Here is a 20,912-nt window from a genome sequence, read left to right as displayed (position 1 = left end):
TAGGGCGGGTCTCTGATTTTAGCTCTGCATTGAAATAGCTTTTCTTTTTATTTGTCTAAATGTATTCCTTATATTTGCAAGATGGACTTTGTATTACCTAGGAATTTGGGATAACCTAGAAGTCCATGTTGATTTATAATTTTCCGTATGTCAGCTATACTTCGTGGGAGACCAGGCTTTCTGATAGAAGAGTCTGAGTCTTTCTGGTCAGTCATCATGTAACCAATGTTTGAGGATCCCTGCCTGTCCTTGACCACCAGAGGCAGTTCATCTCTGTGAATATTGTAGAAGCATTGTTTAGAACTTCTTCAGTTACACTTCACCTTCCAGGAGGCTCAGTGCTTGGAATGCTCATCTTAATTCAGTTATAAAAAATATCATAGGTTTTTATAATGAAAGAAAAATATATTAATTTCAGTTCCACATTTTGAAGATACTTAGAATTATGCTAACTTTTCTGACATTTACAACACTTTAGTTAAAATGTTCTGGGGGAATTTGTTTAATTGTTCCATATAAGTAAAGTGATTTAGGACATTACCTATGTGTGTTATTTTATTTCATATTTTTATTAATAGCTCCCTTTAATCTCTCCCACAGATAAAAAGACCTTGTTTTTATTTTAAAAGCATCTTTTTGTTATGATTATTCTGTTATTCATAATTAATTACTGATGTTTCATCTACATATAATTTTGTTGATGCATTTTCTACCTGCTGTACAACAGATTTTGTTCCATAACACGGCAAAACATTATAAAGACGCTGTCAGCTTAGGGTTCTTAGGTTTAGCCCTTCCAGATTTCCCTTATGGCTTTACAGATGTGGATTTTAATCCCGCTTTGTATTTTCCATGGGATTCATTTTCTGTCTCAAAGGCAGATCCCCAGGATAAAAAACATTCTTGTCTGAAAACATTTTCTATCTATTTATGTGCACAAGACAGACACACACACACCCATACCTAGTCACTGTAGTTTTTTTGTTGTTGTTGTTTTTGATATCTTGATTTGATAACATTTGTGTCCTTAAATTGTGAATAGTATCTGTTAATTGGTTTGAAAATGATTAACCGTTTGACCCAGAATCCTGGCAGTAACTGTAATTCAGTTTGCTGTAAGAAACAAGTCTGACGCGTTGATGGGAAGAGGAAGTCTCTGAGAGATATTTCTATTAAAGATCGTCTGGAAAATGGATGGTGTCTTACTGTGGCAGTGTGCCTGAGCTCTCACAGATATTTTACAGAAAATCCATAGAAGACTTTTTCTTCATTTTTGGCTAACCTATCTTTGAAGCGTTTTTGGACAGCCCTCGATTATATACTTATAATACACCCAGTCATCTCAGGGCTGAACGGCCCCAGTGTCACCATAAAACAGAGCAAGACAGTCCTCTAAGACCCAGTTAGGTCAGGAATCATTGGGCTCTAACATGACTATCTTCTCATGGGAAAACTAGCTATGTATCATCAAACCTTAGGAGCTTACAGTTCATGGGATTTAATTATGCATAAGATCAGCTGTTAATGTTATGAAAACTGCTTATATTTGAAATCTGTATTAAACACCTGTTTATATCAAAATTGTTTCTTTGAAGTTAGAACACAAGGTATCAACAAAACAGAAAGTATACCAGCTCCCACATACCTTACACTCCAAGCAAACCAAACATTTCCTCCCACGCATGGCTCATGTCTTTCTTCCTCCTGCTTTGCCTTTTTTTTTTTTTAAACAGAGGTCTTCCTGCTGCTGTATTCACATTTCTTAACCCTCCCTATCCCTAAATGCTCAGTTTAAGAACCATATGTTTTATAAAGATATTTTGACAGATCTAACAGTAAATAATTTCCTTTTGGAGAATTTCTTTCACTTTTTATTATTACTTTTTGCAAGTCTTTGCTCACTATTACACCACAGCCCCTTTGGAGGGAGGATTTGGGTTTGATTCATTTCTAAGAATCCCTTCTTTCTCCCTCAGCCTGTGTAAGTACCTTGCCCGTGGTATCTGCTTAACAAATAAGGATAGAATGAATGAATTCAAAACAAATATGTAAAAGTTCCAAGAGGAAATATGCAAATAATTCAGCAGATTCTAGCTAATGTAGCTCAAGCAATTGAGGAACCAAATTTTAATTGTTCTAAGGTTCATCTAAATTTAAATAGCCACATTTGGCTGGTGGCTACCGTATTAGAAAGCACAGCTCTAGAACTTAGACTGACTATTGAAATTCACACTGGACTAAAACGCTTCAGCTGGGCTAGGACCACGGTCCGCTAGGATAAACCTCCCTAAATTGCGCAGGTGTAGCATTGACACTTAAATTTTATACTCAAGGCACCTCGCTTGACTCACCCTAGTCCCAGCCCTGCATTTCAATTAGGAATTTCTCACCACTGACACTGCCTTATACTGTTGAACCCCTGTGAAACCATGGATGGTATCGGGGCACCATTACTGACTATTTGAGAACAACACAATAGATTGTTCACAGATCTGTGAAGCATCCTTTCTGCTCTTCTGGGAATCAAGACATGTTTCCTTTTACCCTATCCATTTGCCTTGGTAGCTTCTCAAATATCAGACCTTCTTTCTATGATTGAATCAAATATTGGCTCCTCTGTGAAGTGATTCTTGGTGCTTTGAATATTCACTCCTCCTGACAAAATTGGGTTCAAGCAGTAGAAAACACTTAAGACCTAAACAAGTTGTTTAACTTTTCTAAGCTTCAGTTCCTCTCCCCACCCCCACAACATGGCTATGCTAACACCTAACTCATTTTTGTTAATAACTATATAATGAGATCCTACCAAATGCCTGGTATCTGCGCTAAATACAGATAATTCACTCAGCAAGGGAGATTTGGCCTTTTGTTACCCAGAATAGATCTAGGTCTGTAATTAAATAATTCAGTGTGATAAGTGTCTATCATGACTGCACAGTTCCTGTTTCAGTAGCTGACATAGAATAGGAACTCATTAAATAGTAGTTTTTAGTATTATCCTTTCTATTATGATTGAGACTTAGAAATCTATTTCATAAAATCAAGAGGGTGAATGAATCGATATGGCATTACTCTGTTAAACTACTATAGATTGATTTTTACTGTAGTTTGTTGATAAGGGAAGAACCATTAGAATCATCTCCTCCATGAAGGAATTATTTTTTTCTAATAAACCTTATAAGGGCCTCCCAGAGCTCCAAACAAAGAAAAGTAATTAATTTTGTATAGCCACCACACTTGATAAAATTGAACACCTTTGTGTTTTTATGTTCACACGTAAATTACAGAAATAGACTTTGTGGATTAAAGGATTGATTTTTAGCCAAAGAAGAGTTTAATTTTGAATGCTCGTGTTCACCAGTTGAATGTTAGGGTATTGCATTCTTTTTATTTTAATGTTGGTAGTTTTAGATGAAGTTATTTGGAGTAAGGTTAGTTTGAAGATTTTTCTCCATCAACAAAAATACCTCCTTTGCTGAAGTCCTTTCCTTTCTTTACTTGCTCATTGCAATCCAGCCTAACAGCGACATTTACAACTAAACTGGTAATTGACTTTTTAGATCAGTGTTCCCCATGCAACAATAAACTTGTAAGTAATGATTCGGGCATTGATAAGAAGCTGTACAGTTTAAAAATATGCACCACAAATTTTATGTCTACCAAATGAATTGATAAATCCAGAAGGAAATTTAGATGGGTACTGTCAGCTGTAAAATTAAAGGTAGGGGATGAAGAAAGCACAGCCTCCTTTTGGTTATTTGCAGATGAGTTACCTAGTTGGAAAGAGTCTTAGATGCACCTTTTCTATTTTTTGTTTATTTCAGTGTCACTAATTTATTACTTCACTAATGGGTGGATAAATGAGGAAGAGAAGTGACACTCAGATCAGTCAACTCACATGCCTGAAAGATGAGGTAAAGAGAAGGAAAGGATGTGAGGGCCTGTCTGCTCCTCTAGTTACCCACCTTACCATTTTCTACTATTTTTCTTTAAATGAGAGTTGGCTGTATTAGAAACTCTGGTTAGTCAGGGTTCCTCAGTTATGCTGACTCCATACTCTCCTGTGTTTCTAAGAGTGGTAAGAAGTAACAGGCAACTTTTGTTTCTTATGCGCTTATCAGTTCTACTTAGTATCTGTTGAATTTCTCTGTGTCATTATCACTGCTAACTTGTGGTACTGCGTTAGAGCTAACACTTGGCATTTCTGTAATACTTAGTATTTGCTTAGTTGCATGTTAACTGCTTCCATCTCTCTACACACTGAGTAAAGCAAAACAAACAAACAAAAACAGCATGGTGACTTGCTTTGCCTATTCAGTAAGTGATGGAAATGAACTGGGACCCAGTCTCCTTACTGACCCCATTTAGCATCGCTGTTCAGCACTGAGAAAGCGTCACTGTTAGAAAAGCAAGGCCCTAGGGACTGTCTATTTTTGCTTAGTCTGACATAAATTTTGGAACCTCGAATTACCCTCAAGCAATTTAGTTCACTACATAAAATCAATAGATACCGTATAATGAAACACAGACGTTTGAGCATACAGATAAAGTTTGGTTACTAGAGAAGAATAGAATTTGAGATCTTTAAGGCTCCTTTCCACTCTCAGACTCTGACTATGAGCAGTCTGACAGCTATATCATATCATGACAGCATCTGCAGATACCTACATGCTCATTCTCCTCAAATCGCCCCTGCCTGCATCTTGACTTTCAGTTTACTTCTGGCAAAACAGGAATTTGGTGTGTTCCAGTTGAATTATTCTGATTTCTAAACGGCTATCTTGTCAAGTTTCTATTTATGGATTTCCATTTACAAGCCACATTGCAGGGACTGTTTCCAGCTTTTTGGCCTGTAGTAACCCACTCTCACCTTAGTATCTGGATAAAGTGGAAGCATCAAAATTTCTCATAGGTATAAAAAAACTTTAAAAAAAATTTAAATCACACTGACATAAGCTTAAAAATTCTAACTCCAGTCTTTATTAAAATGTAAATTTTCACTGTAATCATTAATTTTCCTATTTGTAATAATGATCAAGCATTGGAAGGAAATGTATAGAATGGGAGCTCTTAGGTCTGGTTGAACACGTGATCTCCACATTCCTCATCCTTGCCATCAGTACAGTGCCTGTTAAGTTCCCAGACTGAATAAACATACCCAACTTATCTCAAAGCTTTTTTGCCTGGTCAGAGGCTTATCAGCAGTTCTTGGTTCCCTAGCCTATTGTGGAGAAGACGGCTTATTATATATAGAAAGTTTTAGTGTGATGTAATTAAATTACAGATCTTACCATTCTGTTTGATGTCTCTAATCTGATTTCCCTATGTAATTATTGAACTTGCAGGATTTGTCCATGGCGTCACTACAATTTTGTTTGAAAGACTCCTTAATAATGATGATGTGTCGTATCAAGGGGTTCTATCTCATTGATAACCTGCCGTCAGCTAATAATACAAAAAGAATCAATCTCCTTCTCCTTAAGAGCCCAGAGTATTTAAATTTTTTTTATTTTGAAAAATATTCTAAGTAAACAATAGTGAAAATTCGTGTTTAAAGAAATAATAATGAAATGAACACTTAAGCAGTTGTAGCCCAGATTTAGAAAGAGGTTACCCTGATAGCATTTGATTCCCAGAAACAGCCACTGTTGTGAAGCTTCTGTTAATGATCACTTTACTCTCCCTTGTAGTTTTACCACATATAAGCATTTCTCTGAATTAGTTAATAGCTACTTTTACTTGCTTTAAAATTGGTATACACAGAATCATACTGAATATATTCTTCTGCGTCATGATCTGTTACCTCAGCATTATGTTTGAGATTCATCGGTACCGGGGTGTGTAACAGTCTGTTTAGCTCAAGTTCCCTGAAAATAGATTCTCAGGTGGACAGTTGATTGCATGTGGACATTTCACCTAAGGGTGCTCTGAAGCAGGGCTGCCTGTTAGAACTTTATGGGATGGTGAACGTGTTCTCTATCTACCCTGCCTTATATAGTAGTCAAGGCCACTAGCCACATAGGACTTTGAGTGCTTGAATTAATTTAATTTAAATATAAATTTAATTATCTATTAGTAGCTAATGGGTTTTTATTGGACAGCACAGCTCTGGAGAGATACCTGTACAGAAGTGATAAAGTCGGATCAGGCAGAGGGGGAAGCTGACTTGCATATGACTCTATCAGGACCTCAGTCAATCCTACAGGGAGGTCTGGAGCTGAGATGGCCCTTCAAACAGTCCCCAGTTGAGGCACAGCAGTGGAACTTGAGTATGAGATCATGAGCCAGTCATTGGTGCTGCCTCCTGGAAGAGGGAGAAATCTTGGGTGAATCAGTTTCTTGCCTCTGAGGGCAATTCCCAGTGGAGGGCACAACTATAAGCCAATATTACCGGAAGCAGGGGGTTTGTGTTGGCCCTAAAGAGAGAATCTGAACAGAATACCATAGCATACACTACACAGTTGGCCACTCATTTTCACTGCTCTGTGGAAATTGCATTATATCAGTCCAATTTATATGTTCTGTGGATGATGGAGAATTGGGGTATTTCCAGTTTGGGGAAGTGTGGCTACTATAAACAGTGCTTCTCTAAACATTTCTGCATATGTCTTCTGGTGAATAAATGGAATGGTTTCTCTAGGATATATGCCTGTACGTGACATTATAGAATTTGTACATAATTTACTTTACTAGGAAATGCCAAGCTATTTTCCATTTCCAAAATGGTGTATATTTTGCAAATGACAATTGCAAACCTTCCAGTATCACAGCTCTGTCAACTGAGAGGCTTATTCAGAAGACAAGCTTAGGGTCTTTGATATCATTTCCCTCCTGAATAAACTATTAAAATAACATTTACCCTGCAGAGGTTAGCAGAATTCTAAGATAACTCTCAGTGAGTCATGCTCTTGTCTAATGCTTTTTTCTTAACTGTGGACAGAACCTGTGACTTAACTTTTAGCCAATAGAATATGACAGAAACCATAAACCAAAAATAAAAACTAAACCCATGATTAGATTACATGTCAAAGGTAAAGGGTTTTACAGATGTAATCAAGGTTCCTGATCAGGTTGACTTTGAATTAATGAAAAGAGATACTACACTGGGTAGGCCTAACCTAATCAGCTAAACCCTTTAAAGAGAAGCTTGGGCCTTTTCTAAGTAAGAGAGATTGGAAAATGAAGCAGCCATGGATTCTACAGATACAAGGAAATTAACTCTGCCAACAACCATGCAGGCTTGCACAAGGACTCTGAGACTCGGATGAGATCCAAGCCCTGGTCAACACCTTGATTGTAGGTCTGTGGGACACTAAGCAGAGTACCCCATTATTGCTGTGCTTCGACTCCTGACCCTTGGAAGCTATGGGACAATAAATGCGTGTTGTTGAAAGCTGCTAAAATTGTGGCAATTTGTTACAAATCAATAGGAAACAAATGCATCCCCTTAGCAGTGAGATTTCTCTTTTTTTCAATTACATTTTATTTCCTCTGACTATTTCATCTCCATGGGTCTTTTGTATTTGGAGTGAGAGACTTTATTATTTCTCATCTTTAAGATGATTCTTAATCCATTGAAAAGAGACACTGAGTTTATTTCAAATTGCTGCAGCACTGTACCCAGTAATAACTGCTTCCTTTCAGAAAAATTGTATTCCTTTTCCATGGATGAGTATACCTGTAGGAACTTAAGGATTGGAGAGAAAGTATTTATGTCAATTTCAAGGATAAAATATCTAAAAATCACTTGCCTTAAAACATCCAAGAGTGGCTGAGCTTAAGAAGAGAAAATGTAAGGCTTTCTCACAGTATTTCAAGACTCCTTTAGGACAGAAGGGGTTTTGAGAAGATAACGATGACAGAAACAGAAGAAAAACGTGGATGCATGTGAAACATAGAAAAAACAATGGAGAGTTTAAATTTTATGAAGTTCAATGCAACGAGGTTGTCTTACTATGGGTCAAACCAGATGCTAAAACAAATAAACTCCAATATGAGTGATACGTTTTCTTCTCACTCATGTACAGTCTGTGAACAAGGATGTTGCTGATACTCAAGTGGATTTTCCTGTTGCAGTTGGAGTTCTCCAGAAGCAGAACTTAAAAGAACTTGTAGGTAGTTTATCTGAGACATGATTCCAGGGGAGATAAGTTGAGTTGGGTAGGGAAAATGAGATAAAGAAGACAGAAAAGCACTCAAGGGTGCATAATGGGCTGGTTATCTCTGTGGTCAACTGAGGCTCTGTTCCTTTGGAAGCCCGCTGGGAAATTACACTGGCACACACCTCAGAACTGACCCAGTGGATGATGGGGAGTGTGGTGGGTTAAATGGTGTCTCTCCAAACAATAAGTCTACCCAGAACCTCAGAATGTGGCATCATACAGAATAAGGACAAATGTAGCTAAGTGTCTAGAGATTACAGCAGGCCCTACATCCAGTGACAGGTGCTCTTATAAGAGGCAGAAGAGAAGACACACTGACACACAGAAGAAGGCCATGTGAATGCAGAGGCAGAGATTGGAGTCAAGCATCCACAAACCAAAGAACATTGAGTGTCACCGCAGTCATCAGACGTTAGGAGAGAGGCATGGAAGAAATTCCCCTCACAGCCGTGGGATGAACCAACCCGGCCAACATCTTGATTCTGGACTTCTCAGTTCCGGAGCTGTGAGAGAGTATATTTCTGTTGTTTTAAGCCACCAAGTCTGTGGTAATTTCTTACAGCAGCCCTAGGAGACTAATCCAGGGAGGCTGAGCTGTTGACTCCTCAGCACGTCTGGGCCACACCTGAATGTGACAGAATGGCCTTCGGTGACTTTATAAAAAGCCCAGACATCAGATCAGACAGAGGCTGCAGCAAGTGCCTGATGTGAGACCCTGGCAACATACGTAGAATTACTTACCAGAGTTGCACTGAAATCAGGTAGGCTGAGGAGATGTGGCACTGTCAACCGCAAGCCCCTGCTTCACTCCTCCAAGCAGTAATTTAGAGAACCAGGGCCCTTCTATCTTGTGATTCTACCCTCTTAAACACGCTACTAAAATGTCTGTACTTTTGCCTAGAAAACTGGAAGGGAAAAGGGCACAGAAGGTTGTCCGTGGGAGGTTTACAGGCTGCAGCTCTTCTGCTCACAGTCCGTTGGCTAGAACTCAGTCATATTTCCACAGCTAACTGCCAAGGAGGCTGAGAGGTATAGTTGTTCTGGTTATCTGATTGCTCTGTAATGAACACCACCATACCTCAACAGCTGGAAGAAGGCAGTAGTTTATTTCGCTGATGAATCTGCACCTGCAGCTTGGGCAGGGCCCAGCAGGTGTGGTGCATCTCCACTCCATGCAGCACTGGTTGAAGTGGCTCGCCTGGGGCTGGAGGGTCCTCTTCCAAGATGGCAGACACACAGGGCTACAGAGTGCCACCAGCTGTCATCTGGAAGCTTAGCTGGGGCTGTTATCTTGGAAAAAAATATTAGTTTATTCATTAAAATAGTAATATTTTATATTCAAGAAACTTTCTTACTCATCTCTTTTGGGATTCAAACAAGAACCTGGTCAATTAGGCTGAGTATTTACTGTAAATTTAATTAAAGGTGAGTATTCACCTGTTATGGTAATAAACATAATCAAAGATATTCCACCTATAAACTTGCTAAAAATTATCAGAAAAATAGAATTATTGTGTATATTCTGATTTCCATATCAGGAATCCAAATTCGAAGGAATTAATTCCTTGCCCAAGTTTGGATAAGTTAATGTAAGCTGAGAACAGAATGAGTTTCTGATTCCGTGTTCAATTATTATTTTTCTTTTATTTCATACTTCACAATTTCATTTTTCTTTTATTCATGTTAAGTAACTTGTATATTTAAAATCAACATTCGAAGTTATGGCAGTGTATAGAGTTATGTATAAATCATCAACTATATACAGTCAATTCAAATTCAGGGAACCATTTAGTGCTTTTAAAGACCACTAAAGGGTGTACAAACTTTGAAATGCAGTTTTGGCAATCTAAATGTCAGGGTATCTCAGACTTACTAAAGCTGAAAGGACCCAGTCAAGATTCTTTGATTGTTCCGCTGTAATAAAAATAAAATATTCTAATATATGGAAATTCCTTATTTTTTATAACCAGATTAGCATATTTTTAGTTTCTAATAATTCTCTTAAGACCACTAGTTTGCTCAGTTTTTTCTTCTCAATTAGCAAAAGCAAATTAAGTTATTTGAATAACAGTAATTTCCTAGAGACTCTTAATTTAAAAAGCAATATTTTACAGAGGGATCAGTATAGCAGTCTGTCATGATCTGGAAGGGGCACCACATAAATATCCCATAAGATATTCCACCTCCTCTTAAAATTAGACAGCTGTGTAGTTGGAAATCTGTCAGGTGTAAAAATGAAACAGAAGTCTTTTGTTATCAGGACAGAATGCAAAATATAGCATATACTGTGTAAAATGTACTATGACTTGTATTGGCAACCAGGAGGAACTATATCACTCTTTCTTAAAAAAAAAAAAAAAAAAAAAAGCCCATTTTTACCTGACTTAATGACATGTTAGTAGCGAACCCTTCCTGTAAGGATTCTGAGGATTTTACAAGAGCAGAGCTGTACATGTAAGTCCAGACACCCAGGCCATAGCTCTTGTTATTTTTTTAAATTGAAGCGTAGTCAGTTTACAGTGTTGTATAGTTATCTTGATTTAGTAGATCTTCTTTAGGGACTATAAAATCAAGTGTATGCATTTCTGATAAGCAACCTAGGTGATCCTGATGTAGATAATCCATGGACCAGGCTCAGAAAAACGCTAGTCAGTGGCAGCTTTGAATATAGTTTCAAATTTCACTGCTTGGTGTGTTTCTTTAGGGTTCTCTGTATAAGTTGCAATTCACATTGTCCCAAGGCACTTCTGCTGTAGATTTTAAAAGCCACTTATACAATAAATTATGGCAATTGGAACATAGACTCTGCCCCAGCTACCCCAGAAAGACAAAAGTGGCACAGCTTTATCCATGATGAAAGTAAACTCAGATTGATTCATGGCGTGGCCAGAATACTAAGGGCTATTCATAATGTGTATGATTGCCACCCAGCTTATTGGAGAATCCAGGCACCAAGCCTTATTCAGCCTAACTTCCCTGAATCTCATTCATGGCCAAAGTTTAAGTGACTTTCTGTATGTCAGTAAAATTCAATGGTGAAGAAAGCATTTTTGACAGTGGCATTAAAGATTAATAGTGGAGAAAAAAAACCTTTGAAGTAGGTAGATAAAAAGTGATAAAGTTGCAAATGATCTAATAAGAGATGAACAGAACTTTGCCAAAGGCAAAAAAAAAAAAAAAACAGTAATGGGATATGTTGGCACTACCCTAAAAGGGATGCCCTGTTTATATTAGGTCTTAAAATATGTGAAGAGAATTGGGTCATCAATTAAAAATACTAATGCTTCCATTAGCAATGGCTTTCAAACTTTTTAATTAGGAGGAGGGGTCATCAACCCTGTTGATCAATAACTTAATTTGCTTTATGCTTTAGCAAACAGAATTCAACTGTTTTCTGCATTTAACTTGAGTAATTTTCAACTTTAGAAGGGAGGTAGAGTGAAGTGGGCTCTCTCAAGAACATTCTATTTTCAGGGTCTGGGTTTTCTGACTTTTGTGACCTTATGTGACCTTGGAAGTACTTTAAACTATGTCAGGCTCAGTTCCCTCAACTGTAGAATGCAGAAAATGCAATAAATGTTTCTGTGGCCTTTTCAGTACCGCTCTGTGACTCGAACAAAGGAAAGAGGTATGGCAGTGTGGGTAGGTCTCTGAGCTCTTGGCTGTTAAGATGTGAGCAAAAAGGATGTGCACTGACTTAGGCACTGATTTAAACTTCTGTATATCTTCCTCTCTTACTGTGGCCCTGGACAGTCTCCTTGATTTTAGTCCAAATAAAAGACCCCAGAATCCAGTTGACTGCCTTTGTCTGAGATGACAAAGAATTGTAGAATTCTCCGGTGCAGTGACCAAGCTTCTCAATGAAGTTAATACATCTTAACAACCCTTTCTCCTCATTTATTTCCTTCCTGTTCTAGGTGCAAGCCTCCATGAAGTATTTTTACACCCTGCTTGCTTTCTTTTTTTCTTTTTTTTAACTTCCTATCTACCTCTTCACACCTTGACAGAGACTCACATCATTTTGCTTAAGTGTTAAAAGTCAAACAAGGATTTAGCCTTCCGGAATAACTAAGATAAGCAATTTTAGCAAAGTCATCCATTCTGGATACCGTAGTATCCTTTTAATGGTTTTCTGTTTGGGTTAGCAGTGTAGGGAGTCTGTGAAGCATTGGGAACTGCACTCCCTGGTTATCCTGTTGTGTCCATGTCTGCTTGTCCCTACTGCCCAGAACGGAATGGAATTAAACCAACTAATTGGGAGAAGCAGATGAAGGGACTGGGGTAATATGAACTGTAAGGATTAACTAGTAACATTAGTAGGAACTGTTGGGACATTGGATACTGATGGTAAAACAATGTCAGTTAAGAAAGCTCTAAAACTGGGGAAAAACAAATGGAAATTCACTTAGACCCAAACCCTCATTGTGCCTTTAGCTCTCAAACTGCATGTGAATAGTGAGCAGCTGTGAACCTCTGAAGAACCAGAAAGTGTGCAGGCATTTTACATAAGCATTGATAACTTTTTCTGAAAGCTTTCCTTCTCATTCAGGATATATAACTCAGAATAAAAACCAGTCCAATAATATTAGTGGGAGGTAATTGTCATCTATGTCTATAAATAATATAAGCGTGCCTTGGAGCTGAGGATATGAAGGGAAAGTCAAAGCTGTAAGGTTTTGATTGATTGTTGTTGTTTTTTTTTTTTATTGATAGTTGGGTTATTTCCAGGATATATTGGGTTTTTTAAAATTTTTTATTGGGATAGTCAATTTACAATGTTGTGCTCATTTCTGGTACATAGCATAATGATTCAGTTATACAAACATATATATTCCTTTTCATACTATTTTTCATTCTAGGCTATTACAAGGTATTGAGTATAGTCCCCTGTGCTATACAGTAGGACCTTGTTGTTTATCTATTTTTTATATATTAGTTAGTATCTGCAAATTCCAAACTCCCAATTTATCCCTCCCCACCCCCTTCCCCCCGGTAACCATAAGTTTGTTTCCTAAGTGTGGTCTATATGTTTTGTTTTCAGTGAAGAGGAGGTCAGAAATATGATAACCTTCAGTTTCTTCATCTCTGAAATGAGGATTTTAATATTTGGCTTTGATATTTGCAAATGAATGAAGACCACCCAAAGGAGATTAAACAGAGGCTATTTATTCAGATCTTGCAAACACAAGAAAGGCAGCCAACATTACTTTTTGGCAGACCCAAAGGCAGACAGGGAAGCGGAAAAGCTTTGTAGTGAAAAGCAGGGAAGGCTTTGATCTGATGTGATGGGGTTTGTTGGCCTGGGGCAACTAGGAGTCACGTAATGAGAAGAAGGCATGTGATTGATTCGGGGGCATGCTGGCTTTCTCTGGTTGGTTCTGAGTTAGAAGAGAAGGTGAAATACAGGGAAGCTGGCAGTCATTGACCAAGTCCTGATCATCCTGGCCCGCTGTCACAGTGGTTGTGGTTTGGCTCTCCAAACTGGTTGCTCCAGAGACAGTGAGTCAGATTTCTGTCATACTTGATTTGGCCATTGTTCATTTGTATAATCACTTTTCAAGGCTGACAGTTTTGTTGTGGGGATTGACCATAGGAGGAGTTGAAAAGATGCCTGTGTTGCTGCTTTTGGAGGTGGTGGAAATACTATTAGTAAAGGAAAGGCAACAGTGTCTAGGAGAAAGAAACAAGAAGAGGGGCTCCACTGATGTAAAAAATGTTCCACCTGGTTGCCCCGGGCTAGGGAAAGGGTACCTAGAGAAATTCTTTCTAATCCTGCCCAAGTGTAAGGCAGTATGAATGCCCTCCCTTTTCCTCGCTGATAAACTCCACACTGCTCCCCACAAAGATCTCAAGTCCCCTGAGCATCTGAAACTTTATGTTCTGCTTCCAAAGCCATTAATGGAGTTTCAACTTTTCTAACCTGTGAACTGCTAGGGCTAAGATTTCCTTATCTCCAAACTATGAGAATATACACAGACAACTCAAGAGTCAGGAAGTCGCAAATCTGATATACAAGAGCTATCTAGTTAATTGTTTAGTGTTAATTTATCTTGCCAGCCTTTTTTGATTATGTTTTAAAGCTTATTTCTTTTTAAATATGCAGTCTTACCTCTGTTTCATTTTCTTTTGTGTCCTGATTTACCATGCTGTCCTGATTTTTCCAGATGCCCACTGTCTATAAACCTTGTTGCCAAAACTTTTTTTTAATTGAAGTATAGTCAGTTATACTGTGTCAATTTCTGGTGTACAGCATAATGTCACAGTCATGCATATATATACATATATTCATTTTCATGTTCTTTCTCATTAAAGGTTACTACAAGATATTGACTATAGTTCCCTGTGCTATAAAGAAAAATTTTGTTTTTTATCTATTTTTATATATAGTGCTTAACATTTGCAAATCTCAAACTCCCCAATTTATCCCTTCCCACCCATATTCCCCAGTAGCCATAAGATTGTTTACTATGTCTGTGAGTCTGCTTCTTTTGTAGATGAGTTCATTAGTTTCCTCCTTTTTTCTTTTTTAAATTTTAAATTCCATGTATAAGTGATATCATATGGTATTTTTCTTTTTCTGGCTTACTTCACTTGGAATGACAATCTGCAGGTCCATCCATGTTGCTGCAAATGGCATTATTTTATTCTTTTTTATCACTGAGTAGTATTCCATTATATAAATATAATCATCACTTACCTGCCTTATAGAGAACCATCTTGCTGCACATTGCATCAGTCACCTGCTTATACACAAAGTCTGTAAGTTCTTTTCAGAGAGATTCCAGCTTCGTTATCTTCCCTGATGAATCACTTTCCTTAGCTCTTCTAGACCTCAGCTCTCGAGCCCTTCACCTCATCTCTGTTTCTGCTCCGCACTGCCATGGTCTGAATGTCTAAACACAAATATCCACCCACCACAATCTGCTGTCCTGCCTCTCTTACTCCCTTCTTGTTCTAGATCTACCCCTCTACCTTCCCTCCTATTTCTCTCCTCCTTTCCTCTGGACCAAAATATATATTTGTTCCAGGACTTCGCTCATTCTTGTCAAACACTGAAATCTCTTCCTGCTCTCACTGTGCTCCAGTAGCATATCGACCTGGATCCTTGCCTTCTAAATCCCGTCCTGGAGAGAACTCACAATGCTCCAGTGCTCCAAAGCTGTGTCACTCTAAGTGCAGGGACCCACCCTCAACACAGCTCCTGGTCTACCTGGCAGTGCCAGTAGCAGTCCGACTTAAGACTTTACTCCTCATTTCAGACTTTCACGACTGATTCCTCCTTCTCTTTCAGGATAGAAATTCCTAGCTGTCCTTTCTTACCATCTACTAGACTCAGCTGCAAGACTATCACGTGACTCCAAGGAAGCCGTCTTCATTTATGTTTTGAGGCTAATCCTCGTAGCCTCTGTACATAGACTCTGTACCCCATTTTCTCCCATTTCAACAGGGGTCTCACTCCCCCATCTATGCCTCTCTTTCTTAAAATTACTCTCTTTTAGAGTTTTTCCTCAAGGCTTTGCCTCTGGTCATGTATTCTCCCTCTCTCTGAGTAATCTTATTTACTCCAAAATTTCAGCTATCACATAGATCCTGGAATTCTTGAAGCTACATCACTAGTCCAGAGTACTTTTTAAACTAAAGACCAGTTTATCTAATCCCTTCTGGATAGCTCCACTGCATTTCTCCCTCTCCTTTCTTCCCATTTATGTAATGAGTTCTATTAATTTTACTTATTAACTCTTTCATAAGTATTCTCATAAATCTGTCAATTTCCTTTATTAACTATTTCATAAGTTTAAATTTATTAAGCTTCCTGCTACTAACAAATCGTTTTAAAAAAAAAAAAACACCAGTGTAATTAAGTACTCCCATGTTTAAAATCTTGCAATAATCCTCATCAAATTTAGTTTAAATGCAAATTCCTTAATGTGATATACAAGATCCTTCAGGATTTGACCCCTGCATCTCTCTAGCCTTTTGATGCCCAAAGTATGGACAGAGGAACACTCCCTCTGTGGAAAGTTTTGCAAGATGGGATGTGGGGAATAGGAGGGAAGTAGCAGTCTCTATCGAGTTCAAGTACATTTGATTGACTGATGTTCCGTTGTTAGCTTTCAGAGCAAGTAGTTAGTTGTCAAACTGGTCCCTGAACCAGCAGCACCAGGATTACTTGAGACTTTGTTATATATGCAAATTCTCAAGCTTCCCCCTAGGCCCACTGAAACAAACCCTGGGGGTGAAGCCTACCAGTCTGTAGTTAAGCAAGCCTTCCCAGTGATGCTGATAAACACTCAAGTTTGAGACCTACTGTCTTAGAGAATCCCAATGCATATAACTGTCTTACTGCAAGAAGTCTGGAAATAACCTGTTTAACTTTGTTTAAGCAAACATTTCCTCACTTGTTTGATTATGGGACGTGTGTGTATGTGTGTGTGTGATATTTCCACTAACATTAAGTACAGCTAGTGTTAGAAAAACATACTTTGTCAGAAACCTGCAGCCTCACATTATTAGTAATTCCCCAGTTAATGTTCTGTGCTTTTGCATCTAAACATCCCATCTTTGCATTACTCTGCTAAATATCTCCCCCCAACCCTTGTCTGGCCAACTCCTTAGAGGAGGTATTTCAAACTTGCATGCTTACTGAACAAAATATATAGAATACTACAGAAATATTGTATAGCAATCTTAGAAGTGTTGCCTAAATCCTGCTAACGTGAAGATATCCTCTGTTGTTTAAACATATTTTTGCATATAATGGTTCTCTCTCTATGTTGATCTCTTCTTAATGGAATACCTTCATATTTTCTTATTCGATATTGTGAAAGTATAATGTACATCTTCCCAGCTTGTCTGTGCAAGCCTTTCTTTATTGAAATACCTTTTATCCACATGACAATTAGAAGCTTTCTTTAGCTGATCCTACACCCTGGCAGCTTTCTACTTTCAAAAAATTCTCTCCCTATTATACTCTCACTGTCTTTATTTCACATCTGTTTTCTCAATAATGTATTAACAAAATAATTTGAATCACTGCAATTCTAGTGAGTATAATTAAAATTGACATACCAACTCATAGTTTTATAAACTTACTGTATTTTTACTCATTATTAATGAGTTTATAATTATGTATTATACTTATATAATATACATACATATTATAAAATTTTTCCTATTATAATAAATATTCCCAAGAGTTTCAGTAAATATTAATGTACTTATTACTACCTTTCTACATTTCTACTACCATTATCTTAATTTTTCCAACCATAAATTCAAATGCTTTAGTAGACTTCTGGAATATTAATAAAGTGTTACTTAGACAAACTAAATTCCTAAGAAGTCAGGTAAGTATTCTTATATACGTGATTGTACCTGATTCTTTTAAAGATGTAGTCCATAGTGAAATATGGAAAGCCTGATTTATGATGCTGTTATGTAGTATGTAAAAACAGAATGATTCAGCATCATTTGGTTTATTCTGATACAACATACAGAATTTTATGCAAAAATTGTTACCAACTATAATCCTCTGATGTCATTTTAAAAAGTAATGGAAGTATAATCTATGACAGCTAAGGGACTTTGGAATTAATGTATATTCAACTACTTTGGTCTCTCTTCCTTCCCAGATCACTCTTTGCCATATGATGATAAGTAACTCTGATGCTAGGCATGTCATCTAGAGGCATTTTCATTGATTTAATCACATTAGTTGAAATAAATTAGACACGTAGTTTACCTATATACACATCACGATGATTAATGATACTATTCTAATATAGTTTATGGCCTTCAGAACTAATTTTGCTTACAATCGTCACAACTCACCAGGTTCTGTGAATTTTTAAATACATCATAGAGAGGGAAATCTATTGAGCTTAGGGTAATGAGTAAATAATTACATTATTGTGACAATGATAAATCCCTGTTAATAAAAGAAAGATAAATTTCTATAGAAAATGTAAATTAAAAGTAGGCAACCTTGGACATTTGTAAGCCTATGTGGCTGCATTTTTCTTGTTAAAGTTTTTTTTGATGTGCCTTGATGTATCTGTGGAATTAAAAGAAGAAGGCTGCCAAAAATGTTTCAAGTGGTTCTCAGGGACCAGATATATAAGGTTCTTAAGATCCTTTGGAGACTACTTATAGTTCATTCTGGCAATTTGAAGTAGCTTGTGCCAGCCACTAATTTTTTGACTAATTTAACTCTTCAACTTTTAATATCTGTTACGTTGTGCGCTTAAAGTCAAATTAGCAGCATTTGGAAGTGCCCTAGCTGAACAGACATCCCTAAAGGTACATTAGAGTCTGTGTATGAGGTCTCTAATAGTAAGTGGATTTAATACACGGCTGTATTTTAAATGAGAACAATAATAGTGTGATGACTCAGCCAAATCTGGTTACATGTCTCGGGCATCATTAGAAGATACGTGTACAACCCTTCAGCAGAGGGTGGCTTATCTTTGGAGGAGACATGGCAGTTGGATAGGGCAAAAGGTTGGACCAAGTAAAGTCCAATCCACCTTTATATGAGAGCCTATAAATTTCCTGAGCTACAAATTGGAGACTTCGGATATCCTGGACCTATAAGTTTACAAATAATTGAACAAAAATAAAAAATGGTCAAGGAAGCCATGTTTCCACTTATTCATATACTTGAGTGAATATTGTCTCTGCCTTTATCTCTTTTGCCTAATTTTAAACAGTAAATGTAAATGAAGTGCTCTAAGAAGAATATCCACCTAACAAAATAACTAGAATAATTTATCTGTATGCTCGAAAGAATTGTGTGTTGAGTATAATGTTTATATGTGAAACACTCAAGATAATTATTATGCTCTGTTAATCTCAATATAAATTTAGATCATCCAGGCAAATTCAGTATCAAGAAGGATTCCAACATGATTTAAACACACATACACAGACAAAAAAGAAATAAAGACATACCAAGTTTTTGTTAGCTAGATACATAAGACAATGTTCCAAGTCTTTGATGCAGCATGTGAATACTGTAGAATTTAACAATACTGACTTTGTAACCAAGCAACCTTGAATTCTGCCGACTTACTACCAGTGTGACTTTGGGTAAAATATTTAGGCAGGATGAATTTCGTACACACACACACACACACACACACCCACACCCACATACTTTTGTGCGCACAGAATTCACCCTATTTCTTTGGAAGAGGCCACGTTAAAAAGGTTTAATTTCCACATCAGTAATTCCAAAGATCATAAACTGTAATAGTCAAAGGAAGAGAAACCTTCATTCCAGAACCAAAGCATTTAGAAAATCAAGCCTGACCCTTGTGACTTTACCCTATAGGATGCCATTTAATGAAGAAAGGACACCTGAATTTAATAGCTTGGGCTCACCTGATCTAAGAGTTGTCCTGTAACCCCTTGTCTCTGATCCTCCTGTTTGACAGCGACACCTAACTAAAATCATACCATTTAACCTTTTCTTTTGCATGTTGCGTGACCTCGTGAGCAGAGTAAGAAACAGGACATTCCTCGGGAGGATCAGGGACCAACCACCAAGAATTTGGATTTTTGGCCCCAGCTTATTACACTGATGGTCACTATTATTGATGAGGATAAAACTGCCTACACTCCTGTCCTGAATCAGTAAGTACGCTCTTTTGGAGATGAATGGATTTTGTTCCACTGAAGTTAAGAAAACATAAAATATTTGAAGTACAGCTTATACTCTCATGACAATGACAAACTTCTCCAAAATTAAGCTGTAGAAAGCAGTATTTTTCTATTTTCATCAGTAAATATTAATTCAGTGATATTAGGAGTTTTGAGTCTCAGTCCCGTAGAGTGTTATTATTTGAAGATGGAGACCAGTGTTCCCCCAGAATGTATTTTTATTCGATGTAGAAGTTTCTCTTTCTGCTGGTTTCTTTCATTGTCTTAAAAGAAAAAAAGCAATCCCCCCAAACTAAAAAGAATGTTAAACAGCAAGTATTAAACATACTCCGTTGTGACTTTTTAATAACAAGGATTTGTTTAAAAAAAAAAAACACTTGCTTTCAAAATAGTTGTGTATGCGGGATTTGACAAATTCAATGCAGTATTTAATAGAACAAGTCCATTTTCTGAAATAACAACCTAATCTAAGCCTATGCCTCTTTGCATAGAATTTATAAATTATGAGCAGCCTGGCAAGGCAGATGAATTAAATTTCATGTTCTAGAAGAGTCTAAAATCATCAACTTATCAAAATGCCACTCGCTGTGAGACCTTGGGCAAATTATCTGATTTCTCAGGGTCTCAGTTCCCTCATATATAAAATAAGAACATATTTACTAGATAATTTCCAAGACTGAATCCATCTTTAATGCTGCACAGTTAGGATTTATTTCATGCCCACACATTGAAAGCTGTACAACCAAAATAACAGCAGACTCTGCCAACTAGGCATGCGCAGTGTGGTTAATGGAGAGAGGATCTGGACGTGTCGGTGATGCCTGCAGTGCTGTGGGCAGCAGGGATGGCAGAAATGGACACACCAGGAAATAGAACGTGAAGTGCATGGAGACTTAATGTGGGGAGCTGGTCTCGTTATTTCGCACTTTCTATACTGGTCAGGACAGTTAGGGTCAAAAAGCTTGTGAGGAATCCAATTGAATTCCGATTGTAGAAGAAATACATGGAAATGTTCCAGTTTTTAGTCTTTCCTGTTTCTCCATCACCCATTTTCACCTGCCCGATTTCTCCTCAGCGGGTAGGAAGTGG

General features: G+C 37.5%; 1 protein-coding gene across 1 annotated transcript in view; it reads left to right on the top strand.

The window, feature by feature from the left end:
- UNC13C (unc-13 homolog C) overlaps window positions 1-20,912 on the top strand; it is a 638,789-nt gene that overhangs the window by 443,337 nt on the left and 174,540 nt on the right. The window contains exon 26 of the mRNA XM_032481154.1: window positions 19,663-19,796. Coding sequence (XP_032337045.1) covers window positions 19,663-19,796 — 134 coding nt within the window. The remainder of the gene's footprint in view (window positions 1-19,662; window positions 19,797-20,912) is intronic.

The sequence above is a fragment of the Camelus ferus genome, chromosome 6 (assembly GCF_009834535.1).
Source record: "Camelus ferus isolate YT-003-E chromosome 6, BCGSAC_Cfer_1.0, whole genome shotgun sequence".
Lineage (NCBI taxonomy): Eukaryota > Metazoa > Chordata > Mammalia > Artiodactyla > Camelidae > Camelus > Camelus ferus.
The sequence above is the reverse complement of the archived record's forward strand: the minus strand, read 5'-3'. Positions and strand labels throughout refer to the sequence as shown.